Consider the following 13,078-nt stretch of genomic DNA (forward strand, 5'->3'; position numbering starts at 1 on the left):
TTTTACCTCATTTGCATTGTTTTACATTTATCTACATACATTTTCATCTGCCATTTTGTTGTTCAGGCATGCAGTCTTATAAATGCAGTCTGCTCACATCTTCAGAGACTGTTCTTGTCCTTATTAATTTGATTAACTTCACCTCACTGCTGACCTTCTTAGGAGGAGTCTTAAAAGATGTTCTTGAATCAACAAATGTAACATTAGAAACTGAAGCAAAGGTTATCCTTAAGCAATAAATCATTCTAGATTTCAATAACAGACCTCAGTGCTGAAAGCTGTTTTTCTGCCTTAATATCATAAATTAGAGCCAGGAGAGTAAACATATTCACAGAATCATACCATCACCAAGGTTGGAAAACACCTCCAAGATCATCCAGTTCTACTATCCAGTTACCATCAACATTTCTCCACTAAACCACTTAAAAGAAGGCCAGGTACCAGAGGTGATGGCAAAAGACACCCCCAAGAGCCTGCCCATCTGCTGCTGATTGCTATGTTGCTACTCAGAGAAACTGGAACCAAGCAGATGGAGCCAAAATAAATTCTGATACCTTATGTGGTTGAGCTAAGGCAGTTACCTTAAATTGTTTATCCATGCTGAACCTCACAGTGAGTGCATTAGAGATATTGACAGCTTATGAATTCACCAGCATCCACTCAATAAAAAAATCTTAAGAATGGTGGTACTGGCTACTGGCAAGAAGTAAGGCCTGACATCAGAGGATGCAAGCAGAATACAAACTCTAGTCTAGTCCCTGAAAGCACATACTGCCTATGGTTCTGTGACAGAAATGGGCTGGGGAGCCAAGCCCAGAGGTAATACGGCTCAGCACTGCTTGAGTGGTAGGGTCAGACAATTGAATCCTGCAGGAGAAATTTCTGCGTGCAGTGCCAACTCTCTATCCACATTCTCTATGGAATCCATCCCAGACAACTCTGTTCATTTCTTGTCAGGCAGCAGAGTGCAGGATGAGCACTGCTGCATGCACATCACAGTGCAAACACAGATGAGATTCAGCTCTCATCACACTCTCTGACTACTCATTTTCTTATGTGCAATTCAAGACAAATTTCTCCAAGATTTGAAATAAAGAAATTAACTCAAAACTGTAGAAAAGAGAAAAACGTAGAATTACCAAAGTATGGTCACTTTATCAACAGAAAACAAGTCTCAATATTCTCAGTGTCTGCAAAATCAGTTTCACATTCTGGAATGTATTTAGAAATAAGCACCTTCAATTCACAAGAAACAAGAGGATACACACAGCTTTACTCATCTGTTGACAAAGCCACCTCAGTCAGATATTTCACAAACATGTATAAAGTGTGAAGAACATAAGAATTTTCCATGATAAATTTTATACATGTAAGAAAAACTTACAGCAAATGTTCCAAAATTATTATATACTATAAAATGTCCTGAAAGGTTTAACATAAATGCCAGTGCACAATCTGTGAGGGGAAAAAAGTGTACTGCTATTATTATTTTGTCCTCCTTTGGGGACTAGTAATGAATGTAACTAACATACCTTATAAGAAATTGTAAAGTCTGAAGCAGACGCTCCAGAGTATGCTGAAAAGAGTCTGAAGTACTTAACAGAGAAGCCCAGAGAAATAAACGTTAAAATTCATATTCTTGGAAATCTTTAACAAGATGAGAATGATGTTAAAACAAATTCTAAAGGATAATACATGCACCAGAATGAGATGATGGTAACCTAGAGCCATGCTGGCTATATCTGTAGCAGTCAAATAAATAGTGCCGTGAGCTCTTCTGTAGTTCCAAAGATAGCTGGTGCTTTCTACCACACCACCAAGCTCTCCCAGCCTCCTATCAATCAGGTTGGTTACATCCAAACTGTATATTAGGAAAAGTGATGCTAACCATGGGGGCAACATCTAAACCGTATCCAGAAATCATTTGAAAAAACACACTAACTGGCTCAGGACAAAGCGGCATAAATGACAACTTCGATGGCACAATAGGACAAGCATTACACTCCATTGCCTATCTCTGTGTCCTGGTCCTGTTTCATTTTACAGCACAGCTGTACAGCCATTGAGCAGCACAGTTAGTAAGAAACTTCAGCCAACAAGCTTGGAATTCCTGTCTGAAATGCTAAGTGCTTTAAAAGCCTTAAAGAGCATCTCTGTGACCACATATACTACAGTAATTCAAGGTAAAGAAATGAATTTATAATTTCATCACAACATGACACTATTTAAAGATATATATGTTACAGTTCAGCCAGAGGGTTTGGACTTCTACAGCAACTGACTGTAAAATCACCAAGCAGACAGCTTCCACTTAGCACTGTTTGAAAAGCTGACATCTAGTGGCACATTCCAAGAAACAGGCTCAAAGGGATGTTAAAAGTCCTCTTGAACCACCTGCCTCGCTCTGTTGACCACACTGCTTTTGATGGAGCCCAGGATACAGTTTGCTCTCTGGAGATTTTTTTCTTGCAGGCAGTTTTGTTCCACAACTGGCTTGTTTTCTGTCTTCATGAAGGCAGACTGAGGACAAGAATGTCCATCAGTCAGTTACATCTTAGGTAAGAATTAGGAAAAAATCCATGCAAAATGCAATACTTCAAGTAATAGAGGGTGGAAGCCGAGTATACCAGCAGCACACAGTAAGTTATCACAGCTTAACATAATTGGTAAAACTTAAGACAAAGATATACATTATTTTCAAATTTTAAGTGCACATATCTAAGCTGGGAATGAAGAGGCCTCGGTTTAAACCACATTATTATAGTAGACATAGTGGTGGTATTGAGGCCACAGCTATGATCTAAGATTGTTGGTGGGGAAAGCTTTGAAGAGAGTATTACTGCTTTTTATTAGATGGACTTACAGGGTGGGAAAAGTTTGGGGCATGTTTAACTCTTCTTGTCTGATTTTCCCAGTACACTGGCTAGTCTAACACAAGCTATTATCTCCCTGTGTAAGCTTTGTCTGATTATTTAAATCAGTTAAACAAAGACAGGTACCCACTTAAAACTCATTATTAAGTCAAATGAGCGTTTAGGGTTTTTGCCACCCACAGATGCCAAAGCTAATATCCAGCAGAGGCATGTCATTCATTAGTATAAAAACCTCATACTGAGGAGATGTGTTGTACGCTTTCAATTAGCAGATGAAATGCAAAAGAAGTTGCTTCACTGGAATTAACAAAACAGAAAAAGAATCGAGCATTATTATCTGTAATAACAGCTAATAATACTAGATTATTAACGGTTATAATTAAGATAGAACATTCTAACAAAAATTCCTAACACTAACTATTAAAAGGAATGTATGATACATTCCAACTTTAAAAACATCACTGGAATATAGAAATTTGATACAATAAATGTTCTCTTTCACATAGGATTTAGCTTTAAGGATGCCAAAATGAGATGAAGTCAAGAAGAAAAGAAGAAACAGCTATCTTTTTTGTTCTAATATTTAGTTAAAAGAATTAATATTCTTTAATTTTAAAGCAACCTCTAAATTAAAAGATTGTTTAACAATATCCAAAAAGTAATAATATTCTTATTCATTTGCATAAGACATGATGTCTATATTATTCTGCCCTATTTTTAACCACAGAGGAATACCAAAGGAAAATGTTTCAGAAGTTTTCAGGAAACTCACCAGCTTTGAGTTGTTCTCCTTGGCTACATAGAAACCCAAATTTGTTGACTTTGAGGGAAAGCCATTTTAACAGATTTCAAGACAAGTTAAAATACGAATGTAACAGGTTACAGTTGAAGATGTTATGGAATCTGGTGCTAATATTGATGCTGGAAAAAAAAGATCATTCTGTTTGATGCAACTTTTTTAAAAGGCAGTGCTCTACTTTCTGCAGTTTCACAGAATCATCTTTGATGTACTTGTAAGTCTACAAGCAGTGACACTGCCAGGACAGTATCCTGCAAGACAGAAAATGAAACCAATGGTACTTGCCTACAGGGAAGAAATAGGAAGATAGAATCATGTCCCCTCATTAAATAGCTTTAACATATTCACTTAAGCTTATACCTATGAACCAGCAGTACTTGCTGAAGTATGATTGGTGGAAATCACAGACTAGCATAGTTGTGAACAGGTACTATTTCATAACAACAAATGATTCACATGGAAAAATTAAAATTACATACATAGTAGTAGGTATTTTCTTAATGGAAAAAGGTTTCTTGTAATTTAGTAAAGAAAAAGCTCTGAATACAACTATGTGGTTGACACACTAATTTTCTGAATTCAGTTCTAACAGAAGATAATATTCAGCTTTGGTGTAAACAAGCACAATTTCCACAATTCTGAACTAAAAGTGCATTCTTTTGTGTTTCACAAGCCATTTTCCTTACCATACTCCTAGCATTATCACGGAATCATAGAATCACTCAGGTTGGAAAAGACCTTAAAGATCACAGAGTCACAACCTAACCATACTACCCTAACTAACAACCCTCTGCTAAATCACGTCCCTGAGCACCACATCCAAACAGTTTTTAAACACATCCAGGGATGGTGACTCAACCATCTCCCTGGGGAGCCTATTCCAGTTCTTAACCACCCTTTCTGTAAAGAAATTTTTCCTGATATCCAACCTAAATTTACCCTGGCACAACTTGAGGCCATTTCCCCACATCCTGCCCCCTGTCACCAGTGAGAAGAGACCAGCCCTGCTCTCACTGCAATCACCTTTCAGGTATTTGAAGAGAGCAAATAATGTTATTCATTAAATTTGTACTATTCATTATTTTAATAAATTCATTAAATTTATTCTATTTTGATCTCCACAGATTTAGAATGATCTTGTATACAGATCCTAACAGTAAAAACAATATCTACAGGTTAATCCTACATATCTGTATATTTTTTTAATGTGCGTACAGCTTCTACAGGTAAGGGGAAACGCTCAAGCAGGGCAGTGTATCATTACAGTTAGTTCCACTTTCATATGAATATTGTCTGTGTGCATACAGCCAGTCATAATATAACTATTAGAAAGAAAAAGTGAAATACTCTCTTGCCATCACTGGTTCATTTTAAGCTTGGATAGTTGGCAAAAAAATAAATAAAAGAAAAACAACTGTAAGGAAACCACGCCACCTTATGGCAGAAGACAGCAAAACTGACAGCTGGTATTCCACGCAGCTCCAAAGCCAAGAGGAGTTAAGTTCATCCTTTCAAATTAAGTACAAATCCAATGTTCTTCAGACACATAAGAAATGAACCATGTTCAGTGTATGCCCATAAAAGAAACAGCATGGAACCAATTGGAAAAGTAACCTGGACCTCAGCAGGAATCAAATCCACAAAATTAGAAAAGCAAATTCATTTACAAATGTCACGTTTGGGTCAGTACCTTATCCATTCTGCTGAAACAGCCGGAAAGAATACAACTGAGTAATCTATGTAGTATGTTCTAAACATTACTCCAAAGGTGGAGTCTCTAAGAATTTCCGGCTATTGTTATTTCCTCTTCCAGTGACTCTAAATAGATGGTCTGAAATAATCTAAACGTGTACCGAGAGCATTGTTTTCTACTACACTTAGCACTACCATGGTCAGGAATAATGCTGCAGCAGCAACTTTAAAGCAAGATCCAAAAATCAAAACATTTTGATGCTATTTTACTTTGACTTGTGAACTGCTATTATTCTCGAGGTTGGTATTTCTCCCAGTGGCAAAATTCTCCTGTGGCAAGCAGAGACAAAATGAAGTTTCAAAGTAAAACGAAGGAATTGACAACAGTCCAGACCCAAGCAGCTACATGTAATAAGGACATTAACCTAAATGTAGTTTTTAATACAGATTGTTTCTAGTTTTCCAATTCATACCTTAGCCTAAGACGCTCAGCTGAAGTAACAGCTTTAGTTATTAGGACTCTGCATAGCACAGAGAGTCTTCTCAGTCCCTCCAGTTGGTGCTGTTCCATTAATTTATACACACTGGTGAATCCCAACTGGGACACAAAGAGAGAAAAATAAGCTTTTCAGGCAAGTGATATCTTTCTGAAATTAACAGGCAGTAAGCACCAAGTCCCTACTTTAATGAATATTTACACAATATAAAACTGCTCCTACCACAGAAATTAAATTACATCCTGAGTCTTTAAAATCCTTTCAGAATATGAAATATGCACATAAATCTCAAAGAAATCTGAATATGGAAGAATGTGGTGTGAACCCTGCTTTTCCTATCTATCATATGCGAGTTACTAGAGCTCTCAGATATTCTGAGAAGGTTCTCTCTTACTGCAACCAGAAATTCTGTCAAAACTAGCAGCAAGGTTTTTAATTTAGAAAAGTCACTATTTTCTAATGAAGAAAGATATACCTAGACAGTTACCAAATGGCTGTATCCACAGGATCTTGCTCTGCTTATTAAAAAAAGCTTTGCAATAACCACATTAAAAGCTAGGAGCGTAAAGAAATGAAAAAGTATTTTCTGTAATTGGTTTTAAAAATAAATAAATAAATAAAAAGCAAGGCACTTAAAAGCTCTGGACAAGATAGAAATAGACCGCAATGGAAAAAGGATACGTTCTTTTCCTTTACAATATCTGAAGAATAAGGAATGACAGATCTTACCTGCATTCCCTAAGCACACCAGAAGCTCCTTCCATATACTGTTCCCTAAAAGTCCAGTGCACCAAGCTCTCCACTCCTTTAGTTCACAGTTAGCGAAATGCCTTTCTTCCTACATTTTGCCACAACGGGAAGCCCAAAATATCTCCTTCTTTCCTCCTCCCATCTCAAATGCTTTTTATACACCTCCTTCCCATTTAGAAGAATCTGCGTGCCATATTCCCTCCCATGCCAAAGAACAGTATAATCTGTATTTCATGGCTCCTATGCCAATAGTTCTGCACACATTCGTGTTTCTGTCCAACAACAAGCCTTCCACAGAAGCATGATAAAGGAACAAGGGAACCCAAAGCATGAATCGGGTTTTCAGGAAGAAGCACTCCAGAAGAGAAGATATCACGAAGACATATTCTCTCAGCTTGAGGGAGACATACAGCAGAGCAGGAGCAGCTGTTCAAATTCAGGCTTCCACCAAAATCAGTAAAGTTAGGCCACTGAGTCCCATGCATCAGCTGATGCTATATACCAGATGTGAAATAGTGTTACTATGTCACACTCAGAAAGACCGAAAATCACCACATCAATCACAAGCACCAAGGTGATTAGGTATTCCTTTTTCTTACTGCTGACACAAAAGGAGGAAAAGTATATTTTTGTCTTTTTCAAACAGAAATTTTTCCATACTCTTAAAGCTGCATTCCATAGGGAGCTACGTAAAGAGCCTGTTCTTCATACACAACTCTCACAACAAATTCAATCCCCCAAAATGTTCTCAATGCAATGACTATCAGCTAAATGAAACAAAAAGAATGCGATGAACATGAGGGTTTTTTTCCTCATTGTTAACCCTAATGAATTAAAACCACTGTTTTGCTCAGTATGACCAGCTGTGATGGATAAAATGAAGTCAAAATTTCCCATAGAAGGAACAGCTACTGCTAGCATCAATGCAAGCTATTACAGAAAACTCAGAAATTCAGGTTAATACCTGAAATCTACATTTCCCTCACAAAAACGTCATATTGTCATTAATAACTTTATTACACTACAGGTATTGCTACTTTTCTTCATTTACCATCAAAATTAATCACTGTATACTCCCCTCCAGGACTCATTTCGAAGTTTTAAGTGGAAGTCAATTACCTCCAGGTCATCCAGTGAACGAGTAATGCTGAATCGCTTCGATCTCCCAAATGATCTCCGAACAGAAGAACGCTGTGGAGGAGCCTGATTTAATCCCATTGGACGTCCAAATTTTGCACCCTAAACAAAATAGAAAACATACATGATCTTTCTTTCATTTTAGTACTTTACTGATCACAGCAGCAGCATCTGAAATTTAAACAATCCAACTTTTGTCCAGCTTAATGGGTACAGAATTCCAAGAAGACAAATTTGCAAACCACTAACAGGTTAACTAAAATCATTAAAATTATGGAAGTACTTTTCCAGACTCAGGTCAGATATGAATATTCAGCATTACATTACTGCAACAAAATGAGTCAGGTTGCTACAGTGTACTCATGCTACCTGTAAGTATTAGTAAGTAGGCTACATGTAATTATTAGTAGATTGAGCTTAATTAAAGGCCAGATAGGCATAGCTCCTCACTGCTTAACTAGAAGGTTCTTACAATGACAAAGCATTTGTCTTCTCCATTAGAAATTAAAATCCTAGAAGCCATCTCACACAGTTTCTGTTGGAATCTTTCTCCACAATAAATACATGTTTTTTATTTTACTCCATTTTAAATAGTTTCACTACTTTACCATTTTGATAAAATCCAGCTTTTTTAAAATCACATAATGCAAAGCAGGAAGTACATTAATCTTTTGTTCCAAGGAAAGAGATTACCTCACTGTGATGACTAGAACTGTGGCTGCAATAGTTAAATCTAACAGTTAGCAGTTTCCCCCCCCCCAGTCATTCTCTTTCTCCTTAAAAAGTCACCAAAAGTCAGTTAAATTGCAATAACTCAGCTTGTACATATCTAGTTTATGCCAAATGGAAAATTTAAGCCTCAACTTAACAGTCGGCACACAGTCAATGACTGGTGCTAAGCAGATGTACATAAACTCACTACATTATAGAAACTTGTGATTTTGTGCATGAAATTTTGGATTTTTTTCACAGTAACATTCAGTGCGGGAAAAAGTCCTTCTCTTCTGATGTTCTCTTTCTTTGTAGAAAATAATGGAGTTTAATTCCGAGTAAATTTTCTTCAGTTTCATTTCAGCATCTTCCTTCATCACAGTTAGCTTAAAAATATTTGTTAGCACTTTTAGAGCTGCTTATTGGAAACTCTGCAGTACTAAAGTATATTTTTCTATTTGTTTCTTCCCTTGGGCTACTTTCTGTGCCTTCAGTCCTGAAATACATTGGTATCCCTTCAATTCTATGACTCAGTATCTCTATGTCACTGAAAGAACAATCACAAATTTCACACTTCCAGTCTCACACCAACCACCGCTCCATGAAGTAATGAAGAACACTGAGAAATGTTACACCACCTCCTTAGTGCAAAAAACTCTGCAATCCAACAGTAGATGTCTATTTAATTCTTCCTACAGAGTCAATACTATCCTTTAGCAACAGATCTCCAAGAGTCACCAATAGTCACAACAGGCAGCTTAAAAGCCCATAGAAATGTCAAGACATAACACAGTATACACAAATCTGAAGCATGCAGCAGGATTCATCTCCAGCTTCTTCATTCAGTATGAGGAGCAATCTATTTTTATGTGAAACCTCTTTCCCTCCTTATTTCTGATTTTGTAAGGTATTTTATTGGCTGAGAAGAAATGGGGCAGCTACTGCCAATGAAAACTGGAAAGCTGGCAACTAGAGATTAGCTCCTAAGGATTCTAAGAGAACATTTAGAAGTGCAATATGAAGAGCTTTTGCTAACACAATTGACCGAATGTGAAGACAAGAAAGTCGCTAGCTGTAATTTGTCACAGAAGCACTCGCTGGCATGAGGACAGCTCCTGCCTTTCTGAACTCATCTTCAGCACTCATCTGCTCACCCAGGCAGGTACCACTGCAGTGGCCATGCCTGGCTCACATCAGTCGCAGTCCTTCCTGCTTAAAGTGAAAGCTTACACCTAATGCAAGAATTTGTGTCAAACAGCGAACTCCACTCCATTCTGCAGTATCCACAGCGCAGCAAAACACTAACATGGCTGCTCCAGTGTGAGGATGTTCCTGTTGAAGCAGCACAGATAGATGTGCACAGCTCTCAGGTCTCCCCACTAGCCAAGTATGACCATTCCGCTCTGGGAATTTTTTACTTTTTAATCTGTAAATTACTGATAAAACAATCAGGCTATGAACACCTCAGTAAATTTTAGGGCTAACGAGACTAATGTCATCAATAACATGAGTGCAACTGGTATTTTGAAACTAGGAAATTTTTTAAATAATATGGATTCTACTTAATGGACTCTCAAGTATTTCCCAATATGAGATGCATCTCCTGGAGGACTTCATCTTTCAGGAAAGAAAACTGGTGAAAAGCAGCAAAGAAAAAAAAGGAAAAAAAACTAATTAATAGCAATCATACTTATTTTGAATAAAAAAATGCATATTCACTTTTCTTTCTGCTTCAAACTAAAAAAAAAAGCATATGATTAAATAGCAGAGATCACCACGTGCAGTGCTGGGACATTAAGGTATACAATCTGAAAACACAGAAAAATAATCAGCAAGAGTGACGATACAAACTGGAGGAAGAGGAACAAACTGCCTGAAGACAAAGCTAATACTATTCCACTGAGAAGCAGATTCTAGATAACATTAATTCTCAGCAGATGACCCATTTTAGAAGGAAATGCAGCTTCCCCAGCTATGCTCAGAAAAATAACAGAGAAAAAGGGACAGTGGACAAAAACACTTGAATACTGTGCAGTAGTAGAAGACAGAAAATCAACGCTGCATCAAAATTCTTCTTTACATTTCTTTACTCGTTTATACAAAACTCACTGAGCACTGACGGAACACTAAGGATAAGAGCAGGGAAAAAAAAAAAAAGAGCTTGAGAATAACACAGTGCTTAATCATTAGAAAATAGACAAATTCACTGAGTTAATGACTTCCTCAACTCATTTGGATGGTAATTGCAATTAGAAAAATGTTTTCAACTGACAAAAATCTCTCCCTTACTCTGAAGAATCAAATTAATAATCTAGGAAATTAAGGAAGACGTTGCTAAAAAAAATAAAGACTACCGTTCACAGAATATTTAATTTCCTGGCAATGCATTTCAGACATCTCCCTTTTCATGCTTTCTCAATTCCTTTCTAGATATTCAGACTATGAAAATATAACTCCTTCTGCAGATAATTTATTTTAAATTACCTTCCATACATATCTGCATTATAAAAAATCATGTAGCTTATGTGCACAGCAGCAACATCTTGGCAAATATGTTCAATGGCACTCTGAAAAGCTGGAAATAAAAATATCAATGACTTGAAAAGAGAACAGACTTTGCAACTAGAATGTATTAGCCAATTCAGCTGAAGAAATTCGCAGTATTTACTCAAAGAGAGACTGCTAGTGCAATGACTAATTAATGGAAATTTTGCAGGCTATTATCCATAAAGAAATTATCATCATTCTAAAAATCTTTACTACAATCCTACAGCGAATATTTAGAAAGATTAAATGAATCTTCAAAAAATCAAAACAGTGTCTGTAGCTCTGACTCCTCTGTAGCTTATGAAATGAAATGAAATGAAATGAAATGAAATGAAATGAATGAAGCTCTGTAACATATGAAAGGATGTAAACCTGTTTGCTAGGCAGGTCCACAGCCAGCTGTGTCAGTGCAACTGATGCTGCACCCTGCCAACTCTGGATTGTGAAGGAGAGGAGCTGTCAGAGTTGGAAGCACTGAAGAGATGCAACATGAAACCTTGGTTTTCAATGTAACACCATGATCTGAAAGGGAGCACACAGAAGCAAGCTGATGAAACCTTATCAATAATTCAGAATGCAATGAAACCAAACACTTCAGAAAACAGTTTCAATTAGCTTCAAGAAAATCCCAGCTACAGAATGACCTGTATCTCACTCTTATTGTACCAAATGCAATTAGAAAATATTCTAACTTTTTAACAAATTCCCATACAAACAACTTGAAATTTCCATTTTGTACTACATGGCCTTTGTGTCTCTCAACATATATTGCCTTCTCATCCAAATACCTGTATGTAAGTAAGAGAATCCTGTCCCGCAATACTTCAGTTTTAAAGCTAGGAGGAGCAGGAGGGAAGCAGCAGGAATAAACAGCAGCTCCTGGGTAGGAGCTGAAATAGGAGATTTGTGCTAGGAAATCACAATTCAGTGCAACAGCACATAAAGAGCTCAGAGCAGGAATCCAGAAAGTGGAAAAAAGGAGAAAGGAAAACTGTGCAGGCTAATGCCAGCTTTACGAGATGTTGCCAATTTAATCATTTAAAGCACAACACACTGTAATTTGTGACCTGGAGGAGAAACTAAAGGCATGAATTTTACGGGACAGAGATTTTGGATGTCATATGGAAGAGCAGGAAGAAAGGGAGAGGCATGCTATAAGAGGAGCCAACTTAAAACGTTACAAGAACAGCTACTCTAGAAAGTCTGATCATCAACCTATTGATGCTTTCAAATGCATTCAATGCATGTTTCACAGTGGAAGTTTATCTCACAAGACTCACATGTACGAGAGTAAAATCATTTTCAAAAATGTGTAAGTAAAAAAAAATCATAACGTAATTGCATGTAATGAAAAAGTTTACAAGCTATAAAGCAGAAACGCAGTCATTGCTAAGCAATCATTTAGATAGAAACAGTTTTCTCCTTCTGTTCAGGTGGAACAGGTAGGCTACCCACTGTCCTGACTGCTTAAGACAAGTGCCAGGAAATGATTGTGCACATGCCCAAACAGCTTCATTAAATACCTCTGAAAAGCACATAACAAAGGGAGGATGCAGATACTCATTGATTGTACTGTGAAAGGAAAAGGGACACCACCACTACAAAGGCTTCAATTTAAGAAGCTCAGCTAATACAGCATTTACTACATTCTGTGTGTCACAAAGCATAATTATAGTCCCTATTAAATCATCTCATTTGGATCTGCCCAACTCCTATTTCCAGCTATTGAAGCTTTTTAAAACTCTCTCTGCTTTTAGATTTGACTCTTTGACTTTGTATGGTAAAGTGCATAATAAGCATTTTAGTGCAAAACCCAGATGCACACAGATCACATAATTTGAAACTTCTGCGGATATTCAAAACATGCCAAGTTTACTCTCAGATATTAAGCAGCAGAAGGGTCAGGCTGAAGCAGGAGTTCATCTTTACAAAAACATGCAGTTTTAAGACTTCAGGAGGAGAGATCCTAATTTAGACCCTTCTAAAAAGTAACAGGAAACACAGATGCCAAAGTAATTCCTTACAGTCGGTGCAAAGCTATCAAATAAAACTGCAAGTCTTGGGGAATAACA

General features: G+C 37.1%; 1 protein-coding gene across 1 annotated transcript in view; it reads right to left on the reverse strand.

Moving 5' to 3' along the window:
• Positions 1–13,078, reverse strand: part of RGS12 (regulator of G protein signaling 12) — a 53,790-nt gene that overhangs the window by 30,036 nt on the left and 10,676 nt on the right. Inside the window, 1 exon segment of the mRNA XM_031553210.1 lies at positions 7,731–7,850. Within this exon segment, the coding sequence (XP_031409070.1) occupies positions 7,731–7,850 (120 nt within the window).

Source organism: Meleagris gallopavo, chromosome 4, assembly GCF_000146605.3.
Source record: "Meleagris gallopavo isolate NT-WF06-2002-E0010 breed Aviagen turkey brand Nicholas breeding stock chromosome 4, Turkey_5.1, whole genome shotgun sequence".
Taxonomy (NCBI): domain Eukaryota; kingdom Metazoa; phylum Chordata; class Aves; order Galliformes; family Phasianidae; genus Meleagris; species Meleagris gallopavo.